General features: G+C 43.0%; 1 protein-coding gene across 2 annotated transcripts in view; it reads left to right on the top strand.

Annotated features, from left to right (window-relative positions):
• The window catches only part of HGD (homogentisate 1,2-dioxygenase), an 84,497-nt gene that overhangs the window by 22,856 nt on the left and 40,419 nt on the right, over positions 1–21,222 (top strand). For both annotated transcript variants that reach the window (XM_085850424.1, XM_085850425.1), the window contains exons 4-9: positions 230–335; positions 13,281–13,340; positions 13,537–13,628; positions 14,544–14,578; positions 15,974–16,053; positions 16,310–16,409. In XM_085850424.1, the coding sequence (XP_085706550.1) occupies positions 230–335; positions 13,281–13,340; positions 13,537–13,628; positions 14,544–14,578; positions 15,974–16,053; positions 16,310–16,409 (473 nt within the window). The remainder of the gene's footprint in view (positions 1–229; positions 336–13,280; positions 13,341–13,536; positions 13,629–14,543; positions 14,579–15,973; positions 16,054–16,309; positions 16,410–21,222) is intronic.

The following is a 21,222-nucleotide window of genomic DNA, read 5'->3' as shown; positions in this document are numbered from 1 at the left end:
TCTTGTTGAGTTCGTGTAGCTGTGTATATATATATATATATATATATATATATATATATATATATATATATATATATATATATATATATATATATATATATATATATATATATATATATATATATATATACTCTTCCTTAAATATACGTATCATATACTCTCGTTCTCCATCCGAACAAAAACCTTATTCTCGAACCACCCTTCTTCTATTGTGTGCATTTTGTTACAGCTGGCTCTACCGCATCTTGCCTTCTGTTTGCCACAAGCCATTCCAACCCATCAATTCAGGCAACCTGGTTGGTTCCTGGAACGAGGTGCATCCAAATCCCAACCAGGTACTGTTAAAACCTAAACGAATAGGTTCGATTCCCATCAAAGTATTGACCTTAGAATGTGCATACGCAGTCCAAGCTCCATTCTTCTTGTAGTTGAGGGAATGACGTGCCAATGTGGGATGACGCAAGGGCATACTTTAGTGATGTACGATGTTCACTTTCCAAAAGCGCTGCTATTTCATGTTTTTACATCAATTTCATTTCAGAATTTAAAGTTTTTATTGTGACTGATTTTCTGCATGTGAAAATAATGTGGGAGAGCAAACTTTGGGGAAATTGGCCCAGAAGTTTGGAAATATATAAGGAACAAACATAGAGGGGTGGAGAGAGTGGGAGGGAAGAGGAAAGGAGGGGAAGCAGGAGGGATCGGAGAGAGAGAGAGGTGGGTCGGGATTGAAAAGAGGGAGAGGGGTGGGAGAGAAGGGGTAGGGTTGGGAGGAAGAGAGAGTGATGGAATAGTGGTGAGAGAGGCAGAGGAGAGGGAGGGAGTGAGGGAGGAAGAGAGACAAGGGAGGGAGTGGGGTGATATTTGGAGAGGGGTGAGGGATTCCGGCAGATGAGATGCCCAGTTTAACGTCCATCCGAGAGACAGCATACACAATGATGAATCGCCCTACCTGTGAAACACCAGGATGACCGTTTATAGCTGGGTCGGGATTCAAATCCAGGCTGTACAGAGTGTGCTTGTGTACCTCTCGGCTTTCCTGCCATGATGTGGCGATTCATTACTTGATAACCGAAAACATTTTTCACTCATTGTGATCACATAATTTATTTTGCCTTTCTACTTCCATGATATATCGAACCGTGGTATCGCCATTGAAGCTTCAAGAACGTGTGCCAAGAGGCTTCACCACGCAATCCACAAAACGGTTGAAGAAACTTTTAAAAACGAAACGTTTAATTTCTATTTGTATTAATCTATGCTGAAGTGACAGGTCATGTTATGGAAGAACGTACAAAAATGGAAAACGTTGTGGAAAATATAACTTCACATTTTCAGTGAGCCAGCCATCGCCTGTTGCAACGCAGAACATGTGGCCATCAACGCATGCGAGAGGCTGCTGAACTTTGTTCAAGTCGATACAGTGCGAATATTGTAGAGCGCTTGCCAAGTGGCTTAAGCACTCCAACGAAACGGTTGTTGAGAAACAGCCTGCTTAGCACGCAATTAGCAATCACCGAACCATCATTTTATTAGCATACACCTCCCGGACTCCAGATATGCCCAAAATGTCAAATATGTCCGAATTGGACAAATGAACACTTTTTTTAGGAGTCCGAACTGCTTCTAAGCTCGATTCTGGAGCTTCAATTTTGTAATTCAGCTTATTTGAAGAGATTCTTGAGGTTATCGCATGTATGGAAATAAAATAAAGCCACGAATGCTGGCATTACTGGGCGTTTATAAGCATTGCAATGTACCCAGTGATTTGAAGCTATGATGAACAAACTAATATGAGTGAGCAAAGTGAAAAAAAAAACTTTATCGTTAGGAAATCATTGCGGCCTGTTCCAAGTCAAAGCATGTTTGAGCAAGCCAAAAAACATGGTGGCTTCAGACCCCAGCAAGGTTACCCAGGATAGTCCTTAAGACCCCATAGAGAGCAGTGACCAAGGATATACCTGATGATGGATATAATTAAATAAGGCTGTTAACTATGTTCAAAAGGAGTGTTTTAATTAACCCAAACACTCAATTTTCAGTCATGCACTTCATTGGAGTTTTCTTATTATGCATGCAAAGTTTCAGGCTGGAAGGTTTTATGGTTTTGGAGTTATAGAGGAGACACACACACACACAGTGACATTTATTAACAGGATGGGTTATCCATAGAACAACAACAATAACAATCCTGTGACAAACGGAATACAATGAGCAACAATACCAAACTCATGATGGTTGGGCTTAAAGTGGTGCCCAGTGGAATGCCGTGACACATAATTTTGGCATAGTGAACACTAACAAACGTCTACTTTTGACTGAACAAAAGGAAGAAGTGTATATATATATATATATATATATATATATATATATATATATATATATATATATATATATATATATATATATGCTATAAGCAGAATTCTAAGACTGTTAATTATGCCAATGAAGTTTGCTGATGCGCAAAGTGGTGAGAAAGGGGATAGCAAATGAAGCAGACAGTGACTGACACCATCATAATGTTTATATATCATTGGAGTTTTACATGCATTGCAAGAAGGACATTAGTAAACGATGGACATAGATATTAACAACACATTTTATAAGATTTAAAACTGGGAGACATAGGGCGAAGTTAGAGGGTCCTGTCACACCTTGACGTTTTAGCTAGCATATGGCAACGTATCAAAATGTATGTAAAACGCTGGCATACGCTGAACTATTGATGTTTTTTTCAGTTTTGGGCATTTTCATAACGAGTTGGATGTATGCATAACGTATTAGTAACGTACACAGAACGTTTCGATAACTTATACCAACGAATGCTTAGCGTGTTGTCGGTGTTCACAACCTATGCCCAACGATAGTCTAACGTATGCATAGCGCGCGGCAGCGTATCGCCGACGATCATGTGGCATAGCCTAGTAATAGGCTGCTGCTCAAAGATTCAAATCATAACCGCACTAGAAATCGAAGTGTCAACATCACCGTCATTCCAAAGAAAATAAATAAATAAATAAACCATGGAGTCTGGAACACTGACGGGTTCCTCCTGTGAAGCCCATTTTTATATACCAATTCCCCTAAATGCTGCCAATACGTCATTATACGGTAGCTGTAAGTTAGAAACTCGTTCAGTAAGTTCTGTGGTCATCCGGAAGACATCAAATACGTCTAAATACGTCAATATGCGATGGAGATACATTACACATAGGTTCAAAGCACGTTACTCATAGGTTAGAAATAAGTTTCGGGTATATTAAACATTACCTCGACGTGTTTCGACTTATGAGTAACTTACAAGTAACATGTGTCGACGTGTGTCAATGATCGCATAATGTGCCTACAACTTATGGCCAGCATATGCGGAACGTGTGAGTCATACACTGGTGACGTGGATTTCTACCCTTGAACCGCGTCGTGATCGAAAGGATTCTTTTGATTGTTGAGGGATCTTGACCTCCTCGAGGATTCAACGTCTAGCCGACTCAGTGTTGCATGTATCGGGATAAAATAAACCACAGAAGTCCAGTAATAATCAATGTCCACAAGGAGTTCTTTCTTCTGTACCATTTATTTGCTGTCGCTCAGATCATCTCCCACTCCCCATATATCCATTCCATTTTATAAGCAGAGAAGCCTTTGATCGCAAGAACAGAATGCACAGCTTATCAGCCCGGTCACCTTGTACTTTCAGAAACCCAAGCAATGTCCAAAGTGTCAAAGAAAGACAAGATTATAAGTAGGTGGTAGGCCTTAACAACTAAATAGTAGAACAGTAGAGGAAAAACACAAACACTTTGACCTACTCAGACTGAGGCAAAGGTTTCTTGTCTAGAGAGTAATAATTTCCCCAACACTCCCCCCTTGTTGCCTAAAAAGGCAACACTAGTTAAGTTTAACGATATATATTTTCTCTTCACTTGGAAATGCATTCTCTCTTGCGTTTGAGTGTGCCCATTTTCTTGGGTAGTCACATCCCCCCTTTTCCCCATCGTAGAGCTCAGTCCCTTAGCCTTTCCTGTCCCGCAAGCCAGGTGGCTTCATGTGGCTGTACAGCTTCGGACCTGGTTGAGGTTCCGGTAGGCCCCTAGGCCGATAGAAGATAAGGCTACCCGTTGGGCTGCACAGCTGATTTTCGACAACCTATTTCGGGAACAAAGCAGATGAGCAAGAGTGGATTGACAATTCCCGTGAATATTGAACACATTCATTTGCGCTACTTATGGATTTCCAAGTTCAGGTTCTATCTCAAAAGAGTCGTAGGACTCAGTCTCAAAACCAGGGTATGAGGGTGTTGCTTGGGCCACCATCACCTTTTTAGCAGTATTCCTCTTTAGACAAGAAACAATCAATGCCGGCATTGTAATTGTTGCACATCTAACAAGCACCACTATAATGATGATCCACAATAACCCAACGGAAATCCAATGCAATAGGGTAGTTCCCCAGCCTCCAAAAATCCCTTCAAACCAGGAATAAAGCCCATCTTTCGTGAAATAATTGTGATACTTGGCTCCTTCTTGTTTAATCTTGTCAGCTATGTTCGTGATTTTCTCCGAGTTATCAGGGATATAAGTACAACACTCAGAGTTAATTACAGCACACGTTCCTCCTTGAGCCGCGAGAATGAGGTTGAGCGCAACTCGGTTTTGCATTGAAACTGCACGTAGGGCGACGACCTCCGAGTTGATATCAATCATGCCTAGAGCAGTTTTATTTGCCAATAATTCAAGCGAAGCAGCTAACTCTGCCAATCCCACAGACGTTTGTCCAACACCGTAGTGAGGGATTAAAATCATGAAGAACAGTTCAGTTGACGTGAAACCCCGTTTATCTCGTTTCAAATGCTCAACAGGTGACTTAGATAACAGGCGCATATGTGGCAAAATATATGACAAGAAACAAGATCCACTCCAATTAACTGGAAGCCATGGGTATGCTCGATTTCCACACACGAAATAAGTATTATTTAAAGCGACTTGTGGTCCCATCGTGTGATTTTCATAAATATAATTACTGCATTCAGAATTCCCTAATCTTCTTTCTCCCCATGCCTCTTGTACCAAGCATAGTTCGGGTTTTTCTGTTGCCCGTTCAACCATAAAATGTGGAGGCATCTTACTTATATTAAAATTTGGCCAAAACCAGTTACTGAAATTTCGTTGTTGGAGGCAATTTCCATTTCCATTGGTAACGATGTGGTCGTTAGGGTTATTATCTTGTTTATCCCAGTTTCTTTCCTTTGCCCAGCACCCACACCATTCACTCAGATTAAATGGTATAGCCAGAAGCGGTATCCCAGTAACTGCTGAATGAGGTATCTTAGTACAAACCCAGCAATTCGTTTTATTAAAAGCTTTCGCGTGTTTACGAGAAAGAGCCAGATAAGTGTTTATTCCATGTGGTGAACCCACTTTGCTCGTTAAGCTTCTTCGGTCTCTGAATGCCCTAGGCTTAGTTTGGTGGGTAGTCTGATAGGCCCATCTCCAAAGAACATGCAAATAATGTTGATCACAGACAGTACTTATCGGTTTAACAGACCAGGTACACATTGCACCACCTGCATTTAGTAGTACAAATAATCCTGCAATGGAAAGAATCATTAAAGTTATCAGGAAGCAATGTTCTCCTCGGGTTCTTTTTTGCCGTGTGCCAGTTTACAGTGTGTGGCATGGATCCATGTTGCTCTTCCTTTACACTTCACAGCTGTATGGGTAGTTAGCAGTATTTGAAATGGCCCACACCAACGTGCCTGAAGAGAGTTCTTCCGTTTGTAAATTTTCACATAAACAAAGTCTCCGGGTTTGAAGTTGTGATGATCAGATGTGGCTGGTTCTGGCAGAGCTTGTTTCACCTGTGCATAAAAAGTTCTTACAGCATGATTCAGAGAGATGAGATACAGAACGTAAGCAACGTGTCGTCCATTTGCTGCACGTTCATGTCTTTTATAGTCAAAGGAGGTGAGTTCGGTAATCTCATTGGTCTTCCCATCAGAATCTCATGCGGAGATAAGCCAGTGTTTCGATTTGCGGTAGATCTCATAGTCATGAGAGCAATTGGCAGAGCATCTGGCCATTTTAATCCAGTTTGTTCACAAATCTTGGCCAGTTTATTCTTTAGGAATCCATTTTGCCTCTCTACTGCCCCCGCAGATTGTGGACGATGCGGGCAGTCGAAATGTTGCTTGATTTGCAATACGTGACACAATTCTTTCACCACTTCGGCTGTGAAATGAGTACCTTGGTCACTGGAGATCCTACAAGGTATTCCAAACCTACAGATGAAATCCTTCATCAACAGTTTAACCACAGTAATGGCATCTGCTTTCCGACAAGGGTAAGCCTCAACCCATTTGGTGAACAAATCGACGATGACTAACGCAAATTCAAAACCGCAGCATTTTGGTAACTGGACAAAATCCATCTGGATATGAACAAAAGGTCCGAATGGAATTGGATGACCCCCTGGGGCCATCTCCACCCCCCTTGCTGGGTTATGTTTTTGGCAAATATGACATGTCTTACAATACTGTTCTGCAATTGGACTAAACCCCGGGGCAAACCACTGTCTCCCAATTGAAGCACTCATGCCGCCTTTGCTAGTATGCCCGGCCCCATGTGCCAATCGGGCGAGCCAAGGTAATAGAGCTCTTGGTGCCACCACACGACCATCAGATGATCTCCATAATTTGGATTCATTTTCGAATTCACATCCAGCCAGTATCCACAAATCTCGTTCTTTAGCACTGACAGCTGTCTGCAAAGTGTTTATATCGTCAATGGTCGGTGTTGCCTCTTGTCTCAATACACATTGTGATATTAAAAGAGCTCTGGTGTGGGCAGCAGATTTTGCAGCTGCATCTGCCCTGGCATTTCCCCGTGAGACGTCATCAGATCTCCCAGTGTGGGCGTCACATTTTACCACTGCAATTTGGTGAGGCAGAAGTATTGCTTCCAACAGATTCGCAATCCATGCTCCATTCCTCACCTGCGCACCTGATGATGTTATAAAACCCCTTTCGTGCCAGAGTGCTCCGAATTCGTGTACAGCACCAAAGGCATAGCCGGAGTCAGTGTAGATTGTCACTATTTGGCCTTTGGCTAAATGGCATGCACGAGTGAGGGCGAACAGTTCTGCCTGCTGCGCGGAACAGCTCTCAGCCAATCTCCCGCTTTCGATTACTTCGTGATCAGAGCAAACGGCGTAGCCTGTTAATAAACATCCATCAGGTGCACGCGATGATGAGCCGTCGACATATAGAACCAATTCAGAATTTTGGATTGGTGTGTCTCTCAAGTCAGGACGGGGTAGACATGTGTGGGCGATTATCTCTTCACAATTGTGAGGATCACCATCTTGTACTCCTGGCAACAAACTAGCAGGATTCAGCGGTGCGCATCTCCTAATCGTAATGTTCGTGGGTGCTGTGAGTGAGAGTTCGTATGTTGTTGCTCTTGAAGCCGACAAATGTTGTGTTTTCGTTTTTAACAATACAGCTGTCACTGCATGCGGTACCAGGAGAATCAAAGTGTTTCCCGCGACGAGTGCTTCGGTCGCCTGCACCGCGAGCGAAGCGGCTGCTACTGCCTTGAGACAAGGGGGGAATCCTTGCGCTACCGGATCCAATTTAGTACTATAATATGCAACAGGCCGTAATTTATTTCCATGCTTCTGTGTCAGCACAGATTGTGCGAATCCCTGTCTCTCACATGCGTACAAATGGAAAGGTTTTTCATAGTTTGGTAAACCCAGAGCGGGAGCCGAAGAAAGAGCCTGTTTTAACATTACAAAAGCCTTGTCTGCATTTTGTGTCCATGCAAGTGGGCTGGGTGCGTTTGCCGAACCAATGTCCACCAGGGGGCGCACTAAGGCCACATAATCTGGTATCCACTGTCTGCAATAGCCGGTCATTCCGAGGAAAGACCTCATCTGTTTAGCAGTAGTTGGCTTGGGCAGGTTTAATATTGCCGCTATACATTCAGGGGAGATGCGTCTTGTGTCTCCCTTCAGAATATGCCCCAAATATTTCACTTCTTCTTGGCAAAATTGCAATTTAGCTCTCGATGCTTTGTGTCCTTTCCTGGCTAAGGCCCTCAACAATGTCAATGTATCTCGTTCGCATGCGTCTTTTGACGCTGAACAGATCAGCAGGTCGTCAACATATTGAATCAGTGTGGATCCACAAGGGAAAACTACATCATCCAAGTCGTCTTTGAGGGCCCTCGAGAATAATGTTGGACTTTCACAATACCCCTGGGGCAATACAGTCCAAGTGTATTGCTTTCCCTGGTAGGTGAATGCAAACAGAAACTGTACTTCTTGGGCTATTGGTATACTAAAAAAGCTGAACAAAGATCCACAACACTAAAATAGGTAGTGTTACTTGGGATGCTTGATAGAATGGTAGTTGGATTTGCAATTACAGGAAAAGCTGGAATTACCGCATCATTCACTGCCCTCAAATCCTGTACGAATCTCCACGTTGGCTTCCCAGGTTTTCTCACAGGTAGGATCGGTGTATTACATTGACTAACAGTGGGAATAATTATCCCTTGTTTCAATAGCGCTTCCACGACAGGAGCAATTCCTACCTCTGCTTCTGGAGACAAAGGGTATTGCGGTTTTCGAGGCAGTTTCTTTTTGGATCTATAGTGATCTTGATTGGATTCATACTTTTAATTTGGCCGACATCGTTGGCATGTGTTGCCCACAGACAAGTCGGGACTTGTTCGAGTATTTCAGGTAATTTTCCTGACCCATTTAATTCTGAGAGATCGACCACCTCAAACACAGCTTTTGCTGATCCTTGACATTCTGTCCAACAGAATCCCTGTTCCCCGATCTTCCAAAGTCCGTTTACTTGGCTCGATTCCATCAAAGTCGCTTGTGATGCTTTTTTCAAAGAGGTTACCATGTGACCAATGTCCGTTTCTTGGTAACCTTCTGCAATCGCTAAAGTAACATGTGGTGTAACACTGGATGGTTGGTTCCACAATTTTAATTGTTCCTGCGTGAGATGCACCTCCAGGCCAATCCCTTGCTTCCCAATCCAAATTGTTCCCAACACTAAGTCAAAGGTCTGGTGTAATTTCAAGAGTGTTTCACTCGCATAGACGTTATCTTTTCCCTTGATGTTGTAATCTGCAATGCAATGTAGTCGAGTCTGTAAGTACCGTCTGTCCATGCCGTGTTTACTCACCCAATCGAGCACCTCGGGTACGTTTCTCTCCAAATGTGATAGATATTCCTGCAAATGGTTAAATGCTTCACAATTAATCACAGTCCATTGATATACAAGATTTTCTGTATTTTCCTGTAATAAATTCATCATAGTTATGTGTGATTCGTGAGGTATTTCTAAATATACACCCTCAGGGGTACACTGAATTGAACAATTCAGCTTGCATAACAGATCTCTCCCCAACAGATTAATTGGTGTATCAGTTGCCATCAAAAATGCATGGTTTGCAGACAATGGTCCAATTTCCACCCGGAGCTGCTCTGTCAGTGGAATTGTACTAGCAACTCCCGACATTCCCACTACTTTTACTCGTTCTCGCGATAACGGGGCATCTGGGAAATCACTCCTTCTGAGCGCAGATTTGGTCGCTCCTGTGTCGACTAAGAAAGGAATCTCTTGGCCTTCAATTTTCAAAGTCAATTTCGGTTCGTCACATGGTTTCAAAGTCAGGAAGGGTAACTCAGACGAAGTCGCTTCTTTTCTTTGTCATAAAACGAATGGGTTTTGGGTTTGAAATGAACCTTGAGATGGAGGAGGAAGAAATGAGGGTGGAGGAGGAGGGAACGAGGCTGGAGGAGGAGGAGGAGGGAATTCGGTTTGAGGTGCAGTGGGTTGAAATGAACCAGCTTGCTCAAACTGTGTTCCCCATCTTTCCTGCTGTCTATAATATGGATTTTCATTCACTGGAGGCGTGGAGTGTCTGCGAGTTTCATCTCTGTATTGTGCCGCTGGTCTCTGTTCTACCGGTTCATACGAACTATAAGTTCGACTGTTTCTACGATTTCGGCATTCGTTAGCCCAGTGTCCTTGTTTTCCGCATGTATAACAGAAATCTCTGCGCTGGTCTCTGTATTTTGGTCTCTGACGGTAATTGGTTTGCCCTCGGTTTTGTGCATTATATCTCACATTCCTTTCCCCGGGGCATTCACCTTGACCTTGAACCTGGGATAGCATTAATGTTGATTCGTTTTCCTCGTCAGAACGATGTTTCAACAATGAATTACAATGCGTTACATATTCCATCAAGTCTTTCACTTCCTTTAATTCCCAACCAATACACACTCGCTTTATTTCATTTTGTAATTTGGCCGTCAAACCATTAAGGTAGACATGAGCAAATGGTACTCCCTCTTCTTTCAGTCCAGAGTGACATTGGTACACACCCCGAAAACGCTCTAAGAACTCCAATGGGTCCTCGCCAGTGCGTTGCCTGCACATCTGTATTTTTGCCCAGTCGGTCTTAAGTGTTACCACCTCTGTGACAGCGTCAATGAGGGTGTCAATATGTTCTTTGAGCTCCTCCCTGTCTCCAGGAGCTTCATCTGGCCATGCAGCGACCTGTTTCAATTGTCGGAGTAACCCCTCTGGTACCACTAATTTTAATAATATTTCCATGTCCATATATGTTGGCTGATGGCATGCCACCACCACGCGTAGTTCCGCCTGGAATTTTTTTGGGTTCTCTTGTATCTTCGGCATCTCATTTACGATGGCTTTTAATTCAGAGCCCCACGGACGATATATTGCTTGTACCTCCCTTGCACCTGGGTAATCTCGCAATGGAAACGCGCCAATGAGTGCCTCATCATCTCCGTCCTTCGCGGTCTCCGGCATTATTTTTTTTGATCGAGTTTGTATTTTACCCTTGTCAGCAAGAGGAACTTTATTTTTGCTTTGTGTTCTTGTTTCTTTCTTAATTACTCGCCTGGCTCCCCGTTGAGCCTCTCCTTGCCCTGTGGCATCATCTCCCTCTGTCTCTCCCGCTTCTTCGTCCTCGAGCGGTTGTGCTATCGGAACTGTGCACTCTGGCCATGTATCTGAGTCTTCTTCTTCTTCATCCTCAAATCTGACAGCCACTGCTCGCTGTCTCTTGGTTTTATTTTCAAGTCTCACCGGCATTTGCTTCGTTAATTGGTCTAGCTGACCCTTCAGGTTTAACAACCGTGCCTTTTCGTCTCTGTCATGACATTCCTTTATCCAATTTATATAAACGCTCCAGTTCACCTGCTTCTGGACCTTTTTGTCACTATTTTTCACTTCCAGTACTTTTCTTAAATTGTCTAAACACTCGTGATCGAACGTTCCATTCTCAGGGAAGGGTAATCGACTATTTTTGGTCCAATTGCACCATTTCCCCATGTCTCTCACAGCTTCAGGCCCATACTTATCAAACATAATTCTTGCACATGTACCTCTCCGTGGTTTTTGAATACAATTTGCCTTGGTATACACATTTTCCTTCCTTTTACAATTTCTATTTCCCATCTCTAAAATCACACAAATCACAACCGCTAAATTCACTCTAAAATCACAGAATAAAATAAATCGCACCCTCGGAGAACCCCCCCTGCTTACCTTCGCTCAAGCACTTGTCGTTCCTCCAGGCACTGCCTCCGGCAGATTAAGCACCTCCGGTCACGAGCACCGCACAACGCCGATTTGAATCCGAGTCACGGCACCAACTGACGTGGATTTCTACCCTCGAACCGCGTCGTGATCGAAAGGATTCTTTTGATTGTTGAGGGATCTTGACCTCCTCGAGGATTCAACGTCTAGCCGACTTAGTGTTGCATGTATCGGGATAAAATAAACCACAGAAGTCCAGTAATAATCAATGTCCACAAGGAGTTCTTTCTTCTGTACCATTTATTTGCTGTCCCTCAGATCATCACCCCCTCCCCATATATCCATTCCATTTTATAAGCAGAGAGGCCTTTGATCGCAAGAACAGAATGCACAGCTTATCAGCCCGGTCACCTTGTACTTTCAGAAACCCAAGCAATGTCCAAAGTGTCAAAGAAAGACAAGATTATAAGTAGGTGGTAGGCCTTAACAACTAAATAGTAGAACAGTAGAGGAAAAACACAAACACTTTGACCTACTCAGACTGAGGCAAAGGTTTCTTGTCAAGAGAGTAATAATTTCCCCAACACTGGCATACGTCGAAAAATTTTGAGCATGCTTAAAATTTGTCGACGAGATCGGCATACTACGACATATGCCAGCGTGCTCTTAACGTATACAAAACTTACCCATAATGTATTCGACTTGTGCCAGTGTATTCGTCAAATTTTTCATACGTTGTCATACGCTGGCTAAAACGTCAAGGTGTGGCAGGGCCCTAACCTAAAAAGAGGTACATTCACTCATCTTTGAGGTTTCTACCCTGGGTTTGAATCTCAACCCAGCTATAGATGGTCACTTTCTCAACCCAGGTCTAGCTATTGATTGTGTTTCGCTCGCAAGGCTAGGCATCGGTGTGTGCACCGTCCATATGAAGGACGTTAAACTATTGCTAAAGTGGTCGTTTTGTGGACGTCAAAGATCGCAAGGCATTTGTTTTTTGCCAACTGCAGGCAAGTTATCGCCACCACACCAAAGAAATGATAAATTCCTGTCCCAACTGACTGCTGTCAAAGCAACACCAAACCTCCCAGAATAACCACCAAAGAGAATTCTTTAGCAACACTGATGCACTGTAAGGAGTCTGGTATGATGGTAATGAGGAGGTGGAGGAGGAGGTGGAGGTGGAGGTGAAGGTGGAGGAGGAGGAGGAGGAGTAATATTAGGAGTCGTAATCACAGTGGTGTTGATTACAAGTGGGGCAATTAATAATTATCTTTTTTCCATATTTAGACATTTTGCTTTCTGATTGCTGTGGCTGAGCTCATCATTTTTACAGCTAATTAATAATAATTCAAAAATCAAATCTGATGATGAACATTTGGTTAAGTGAGATAAACTTTAAAGTGTAATGAAGTTTTCTTCATCGAAAAGCTCGAGATTTCACTTGTCATTATCCTCTATTTTCACAAGTTTATCAACACCTGGTTTTTCTTTATCCCAATAGTAAGTACAGGATATATAAATCAATGATGATAATGAGAAAACTGAAATTATTTAATTTCTTGCCCTTGTTATTCCTACTTTATCACATTTATTTCTTGTTTCATCACTCAAGATACAGGAAAATAATATAACATTTAGTTTTTGGTCAATATACATAAATATATATTTACTTTGCTTTATTTTTCAGCTTCGTTGGAAGCCATTCCCCATCCCACCCATCCAAAATGGACCTGTGGACTTCGTTCAGGTGATGTTTTAACTATTGTCTCATTCTTGTTTGTATTTGCAAATAGGTGACTGAACTTGGATGACATGACAGAATGGAGGTTGAAATGTACCGCTCAAAGCAAATTTTAGAAGAATTTTTAGTCTATATTTGCTTGTGGTAGAGTAAGGAAACAAATCCCATGGAATTAACCTATTATCTTTCTCCGTACACCCAGGGTCTGGCTACTGTTTGTGGAGCTGGTGATGCAACAGTTAGAAATGGTTGTGCCATACACACCTATTGTTGCAACAGCAGCATGGACAGCAGGTTTGGGTTGAAGTTTGAGTTGTGGTGGGGTGGGGAGTACTGGAGTTAAGAGAAATGTACAGGACTTGTTAACACCTCAGTGCTCTGTCATAAGTACCACAATAACATTACCAGAAGGGTAAAGAAACACTGGTTCTTCTTTGTTCATATGCAGCACAAAGCTGCAGGGTAGAATCATATGGCTGAGGGCATGGCTGTGCCACTGATGCAGTGCCCTCTGCAGGTTAGAGCAGGGATTTGAAATTTTGTCATGGTGCCAGCAATAGCTCATCAACTATATGTGAAGAATACCATGGGATCTTTAACGTCCACCAATGAATGCTGGCAGATGGGACACCCATTTAGTGTCCATCCGAGGGACACATTGATGAATCATCCTGCCTGTGAGACACCTGGATAACAGTTTATAGCTGGGTCGGGATTCAAACCGAGGCTAGATAGCTTAGAGGCGAGTGTGCATACCACAGAGCCATCATGCTGACCCAGAAACATTGATAATAAAATATAGGATGAAGTGGTTCTTTGGTTGAGAAGAATGCTCCATTGCCTGGTACTGGACAACAAAGCTGTAACTGAGCAGATCAACAATGCAAATGGTGAAGTTAAAAGTAAATATGTTCAGTTATTGATGTGAGGAATTTCAAAATTTTCACAGAAAATCTTTGAAAATAACTTGCAGATTAATTATATATCAAACATACTAATATCTTGATGAAGACATTCAGAAAAGTGTCAACTGACAGCTAGTCAGAGTTAGAATAAACAAAACTGTTAATCTCCCTGAAGTTTTCCAGAGATCGATTCAGCAAATACTATGCCCGATTACTAAAACCAAGTAAACACTCCTAAGAGAAAGGAATGAACAGCAAATGACACTTCATCGAGGTTCTTTCTTATTATTGTTGTTTCCTACAGGGGCTTCTACAATGCGGATGGAGACTTCCTAATTGGTAAAGTTTCTTTTTATTTTATTGTTATTTGCTTTTATGTACTTTATTTCTTAACTTATGGTTGTTGTAATAACTGACCTGGTTATTTATCTTAAGTAGTCTTAAAATCGGTTTTCCATGATTGATGTTTATTCTCAGGAACTAAAGGGCTTTGTCCCTAATTTCTGATGCACACATAACTATTTTCTTACGAATTTGAGAAAAGGAAGAGAAGGGGTATGGAGTGGAGAAATGGAGGAATGTGAGGAGAAGAGGGAAATAATTTTGAAATAAGAAAATAATAAGGTGAAGGGAAGAGCCATATGGAGGAGGGGGGGTGAAGGTCAAATATTGAATAAAGATAGGATGAAGGAGAAGGGAGTAGAATCCAGGGTGATAATTCTACCCTTTTTTGATTATGTAATAAATAGATGAGGACCTTCAACTAACTGGAATTTAGTTGAAAGTCCTCTTTCCAGGTTCATATGCCGCCGGGTATCGTCCAGCACACCCAAATATTGTCCGTAATGCCTCTTGCACGATGCTCGTATTGAAATTGGGCCAGACAATATTCAGCAGCAACAAACATGGCACCAAACTGTCTGTTAAAAGTAACATTGTAACCGTACCTGATTCCACCACTGGACTGGAGAGCTTCTGGTAACCTGACCAATCCTGTAAAACTTGCGCTTGGCACAATGCCAGAACATCAGATTAGGTTTGTTGTGGTTCTGTTGATGATCAAATCTATAAATGGACAACTTTGGAGTGAGCATTCTCTCATTGAGCTATCGTGCTACCCCAAGTTATCTATTCTGTAGTTAGTTGCCAGTGTCCATAGGGATGTCACAATGTCTTTCCAAGAGTATGTGAGCACGGACTGTTATGACTTTTTCTATGCAGCAGTAACCATATTTGCGGTCGACATATCGGAGCAGTTACTTTCTCATGATTTACTTTGACTTGTATATTCTATGTGGTTGCTTCTGTGGTATGTCATAAAATGAATTCCCATTTTGTTTGAATGGGAAAGGCATCCCTCGGTGGTCTTTTGCCGGACATTACCCATGTAACATGAAAGATAATTCCACAAAAAAAAATTATGAACAGAATTTTGATTTTGGCCAGAGAACAAAAACTTGTGTACACTTGTCCTTTGTGCTTGCACATGACTCCTTCACTCCCAATATTACCACACTATTTCCTTCCACTTCTGTTACACTGCCCTCTGACAGTGACACTTGCATTCCACATATCCACTCATACTCTTGCATCACCACTACCACTATCCCCGAACCTCCAATCCCTCTTGGACTCCTCTGATCCTGAGTACGGACCGGGAAGACCTAAATTTCAGCTGGAGCTAAGATATAAATTCAGCAACTGCATTTTAATACAGCACCTCATCCTTCCAAGTTCCCCAACAGGGAGAGCTTATGATCACCACAGAGTTTGGGAAGATGGCTGTTGCACCACTTGAGATTTGTGTCATTCAGGTATTCGCTTTATTTATTTATTTATTGTTTACCACCACCACATGATCAAATGGTTTCCCCAAAATCTTCATCAATCACTCAGTCTGGATTCCTGCATTTGTTAAAATGATTCGTATCAAAATTTTCCAAACGGTTTTCTTTGACAGTAACAAAGGAACTAAAACCAAGGCTACATTCATAATCATAACAAGAGACCAGATAGAACATGGCTTTTTATATTGTTGTTAATACAATATTATTCTTAATGTTGTTGCAGCAAGGGATGCGTTTCAGTGTGTCTGTGACTGGAGAAAGCATGGGATTTATTCTGGAGGTTTACGGGGTCCATTTTGCTCTACCAGACTTGGGTCCCATTGGTCAGATTTTTCTCCACAATTATAAACATACGTACACTTGTTTATTATTAATGAATTATTGCTTGAGTCTCTGTACTTAATATTTTAATACATTTCCTGTCTTTTCTTTTCTTGTATTCAGATACAGTATCTGCTGTTGCTAAATAGTGCATTCAGATACAGTATCTGCTGTTGCTAAATCATAGTGCATTATTATGTTATCCTGGAACTTTAATTATGACGCTACGTGTGTGTATATAATATATATATATATATATATATATATATATATATATATACATATATTATATATACACGTACTAGCATGGATCAGCTCGCTATACTCACCTCTCCACACGTCGGAGCAGAGATTGATACCATACATTTGCTGTGTTGTCATGATTTACACCAATCATAATACAAACATTTCTTTTCCACAAATTTATTTGTAATATTGCTGATATTATATTTATTTGGAATTTATTTGTGATATAAAAAAGTCCAAGTGGTCGAAATGGTTAAGGGTCTCAGCTATCTAATCTGTCTGAAGGGTGTAAGGGGTCTAAAGGATCTTTTGGGTCCTCAGGGTCTTTTTGGGATATTTTGAGTATTTTGGTTCTTTTGGGTCTTTTTGTTATTGGGGGTCTTTAGGATCTTCTGGGCCCTTTGGGTCCTCTGAGACTTCCGAGTCATCTGGGTCTTTTGGGTCATCTGGGTCAGAGACAAGACCTTTAGATAAATGAGCAAATGTTGGCGCATTGAGATGAAAGTAGAATGAGAGCACGTCTTTTAGTTATTTTGGGTCCTCAGGGTCTTTTGGGTCCTTGGGGTCTTAAAGGGTCTTCAATGGTGAAAGGGGTCTGAGCAGTCTAAAGCATTGAAAGGTACATTCCAATAGTACGTAATTAATAGATGTACGTGTGTGAAGTCAGGGTGCAACCAATGTTCAAACAACATGTAATTAATAGACAAAGTCAGATGGCTTCACTGTGAAAAGGAACATTCCAATAGGATGTAATTAATAGATGTATGTGCAGTCCACAGCTGACGTTCAAACAACACGTAACTAACAGACATGTAGTCACACAACTTCACTGTGAAAGGAACGTTCCAATAGTCTGCAACCGATGTTCAAACAGTATGTAATTCATAGACATATAGTCATGCGGCTTCACTGTGAAAGGAACATTCCAATAGTACGTAATTTATCGATGTTTGTGCAGTCTGCAACCAATGTTCAAACAGGATGTGAATCAAGGCATATAGTCACACGGCTTCACGGACTGATTGACTGACAATTGAATGGCTTCACGGAAGGAGCCCTACTTTTCGTATATATATATATATATATATATATATATATATATATATATATATATATATATATATATATATATATATATATATATATATATATATATATATATATATATATATATATATATATATATATATATATATATATATATTGTTGCGATTTTGGAAATTCACAAAACACCATTCAGGTTCCCCGAAGATCAGTTATTTCGATAAGTAAGTGTTTCAGGTTAGAATCCCCACCGATGTGTAAAGGGAATTTATTCGTGTGCCGGGCTGTGAATCTTTGAGGTAGCCATTATTCTTTTCTATCTTTTATTTTAAAACAACCAACACCAACCATCATCTCGTACAACGCCACCTTCGCCTCAACCAGCATCTCCTACAACACAAACAAACACCAACCATCATCTCCTACAACGCCATCTTCACAAACCATCATCTCCTACAAACACAAACAAACACCAACTGTCATCTCTTCTCCTCAACAAACAACGCCACCTTTGCCCCAACCGAGATCCTCCCCGTTGAACAGCAAAGGCCACACGAAATGTTATGCGAACGGTCGTGGTTCGACCTAACTTGCAGAACTGGATCACAGAGCGATTTCCCCAAAACCCACGGGTGACGTCAGACTTGGGGTTTCCTGCGAGGCTTACCAGGGGTGAGAGATCGGAGGTGAAAAGTGGGCGGAGCCCGGCCTCGGGTTGAGAGATCAAAGAGCGGCTCACCTCGGGCCAATATAAGGGAGGAGCTTGAATGAGTTTGAGGCTGATTCAGAGATATTCATCGCACCTCTAGAGAAGAGATCAGTGGAGATTCATCGCTCTCGGGAGGCGGGCATTCGGGGAGAAGGAGGGAGCGCCAGATGAGAGCTGGAGAAGCGTCAGAGAACGGCCGAGGAGGAGACGAGCGTCGGGCAAGCTACGTCGCAGTCCGGGCGAACGGCCTTGAGACGGTCGAGCGGCGCTGAGGCAGTGGACGGGTCATAAAAGGGCATCAACTCTAAAAGAGAAAAGACCCGTTCACTCCTCCGAGCGTGTCGCTGGTCAGGCCCGACCGGCCAGGCCGCAGTGAAGGCCGGATGACCAAGGAGAACCAAGCAAGCTGCTCGCCAAGCTGCTCAAGCCACCAGGCCGCTCAAGCGACCGGCGCGTGCGACATGAAGGCCAAGCCAGGGACAGCAGGGGTCACTGACCCGGAGACCTTCGAGCCGTCACAAGGGGCAGTCAAGTAACCTGCCCGGTCTCTTGTGAGCCTCCGGTCACCCAGGCTCTGCGTTGGAATAAAGGCTCACGAGCCCTGTTCTTTTCTGGGGGTTTTGTATGAAAGTGTTCTGTGGCGCCTTGTCTGGTTAAGTAGAACTGAATTAAGTGCATGCCTGTTATATTATATACATAATATACATAATAATTATATATATACATAATATATATAATAGATAGACATCGGCTGTAGGCTTTGCTCGTGTCTTGCCCCCTTCCCCCATTGATTGCTTGCCTGGTTGAAATAAATGTCCCCATTGTTTCAATGTCAATCTGCTTGTTGCGTCGTTTCCTCCCATTGACTTCCACGGCGCGTTCGGGAAATTAGCCGGCTTCTTCTTCTTCTTCTTCTTCTTCTTCTTCTTTCGGCTGCTCCCGTTAGGGGTCGCCACAGTGGATCATCAAAATGATCCGCATTGTGATTTGGCACATGTTTTACGCCGGATGCCCTTCCTGACGCAACCCTGGTCGCCTCTCACGACACAGGGATATGGTACACCTATTTTAACCGGGGTATACACCGGCCCAATAAACTGGTACTCACTTCGCCAACCTCGGAAGAATGACAGGCTGAGTCAACCCCCTGGTTTATTAATTCAGTGGCCCAACGGGGCTTGAACTCAGGACCTTTTGGATCCCAAGCCGCTGCTCTAACCACTGCGCCAACACCAGGCTTCGGGAAATTAGCCGGCTATTAAAGCCAAATTAAAGTGGTCAACTGGTCCGACGGAACTTGGCGATTAAAACCGCTCAGCATTGCACATGGAACGAGCGCGCTTAGCGGCTCGTTTCCGTACGAGTTCCGTCGAGGTATAAATTTTCGGTACTTCTGTCTGCGCGGATAATTAGATATATTGAGATTCGGCGATTAACCTTGTACCATGTGGACAGAATATTGACAGTTTATGATGCGTTAAGGCATCCGTAGCAGGTTTCCGGAGTTGTCCAGAAGCTACGACTGAATTCCGGGTTTCGGCAGACACGCGACTGCGATTGGGCCTTAAGCGGTCGTGCGTGGCTGTCCAAACCTGCAAATTCGTAACAATATATATATATATATATATATATATATTTATATTGTTGCTGTTCTGGGAACCACATCCCTCCAAAGCAATAGTAACCAACATACAGCGGTCCTCAGACAGTTATTTCATCAATGTATGTTCCGATAGTCCCTTCTTTCTTCTCTAATGGGACAAACAGGGCAGTGCTGTGTAAATCTCATAGCTAGGTCTGATTAAATCTCTGCACTCATTCCTATGTTGTTGTTTTTCTACTCTTCTCCTCTTATTCCCGAGGTAAATCCCAGCCATGTGCACCCTTCGCTGTGAGATGAGTCCTCAGCGAAGACCAAGCAGGCCTTACGCCGGACACCCCCTCTGCAGAAATCACAGCCTGCCAAACGCACGTGTAATGGAAATTTCCATCCACTCAACAGAAAGCACACCCAACACGACGCCCACACTGCACGGAGCACGTACCGAGGAGTTGGAAGAAACGGCACCCTAAATGCTGGCATCTTTCAATACACACTTGTTTTTTCCACCCATTTCTCCATTTAATAATTATATCTATCTTCTTCTTCAACTCAACCTGACATACATAATTATATCCAATCCTTTTCCTCAATTCCCTGACACAGATCAGGGCTGGCACCATGCATCCCACCGCCTTTGATAACCGCGAACACGATGCTCGATGGCGGGCGGAGCCGCACGCTGACCACGTGTACAATGGCGGACTCACGCGCGGCTGTGATACTTTATCATCGTGCAAAACTGGGCACGAATAACACACATCTTTGGTCGGGTCTGTGCATGGGGTTACAATAACATCTTACCATTGGTCTTCGCTCACCACGACGGCAACAAATGTCTCCCGCGGATGGCAGACATCCTCCCGCACCTCCGCCTCGATGCAGCTGCTACCAGGCAGAGGCATGCTGTGCGGCCGGATTGCTTGGGCCGCGTGGTGCACCATAGAGCAGGCACATTGACCAGCACAAACCGCGGGTCGCCGGGGCATGGTGCAAGGCGAGTCATGTCATGGTGCTCGGAGCATGATAATTCCGCAGCTTGGAACCATCTGGCCGGAAGTGAAATGGAGCCACTTCCAGTCATGGCGGCCAGCCCGTGTGTTGGCCGGGGCCGAACCAGAGCACCCAATTCAGATGTCGACACATCGCTTTGGGTCGTCGCCCCCGCACCGCACCACTGGATCTATAAAAGGATGGGTCCCGGGGCAGTGGGAGG

This window comes from Eptatretus burgeri, chromosome 12 (genome assembly GCF_056783735.1).
Source record: "Eptatretus burgeri isolate ZD-2024b chromosome 12, Ebu_testis_v1, whole genome shotgun sequence".
Classification (NCBI taxonomy): domain Eukaryota; kingdom Metazoa; phylum Chordata; class Myxini; order Myxiniformes; family Myxinidae; genus Eptatretus; species Eptatretus burgeri.
This window is presented reverse-complemented; position numbering and strand designations above follow the sequence as displayed.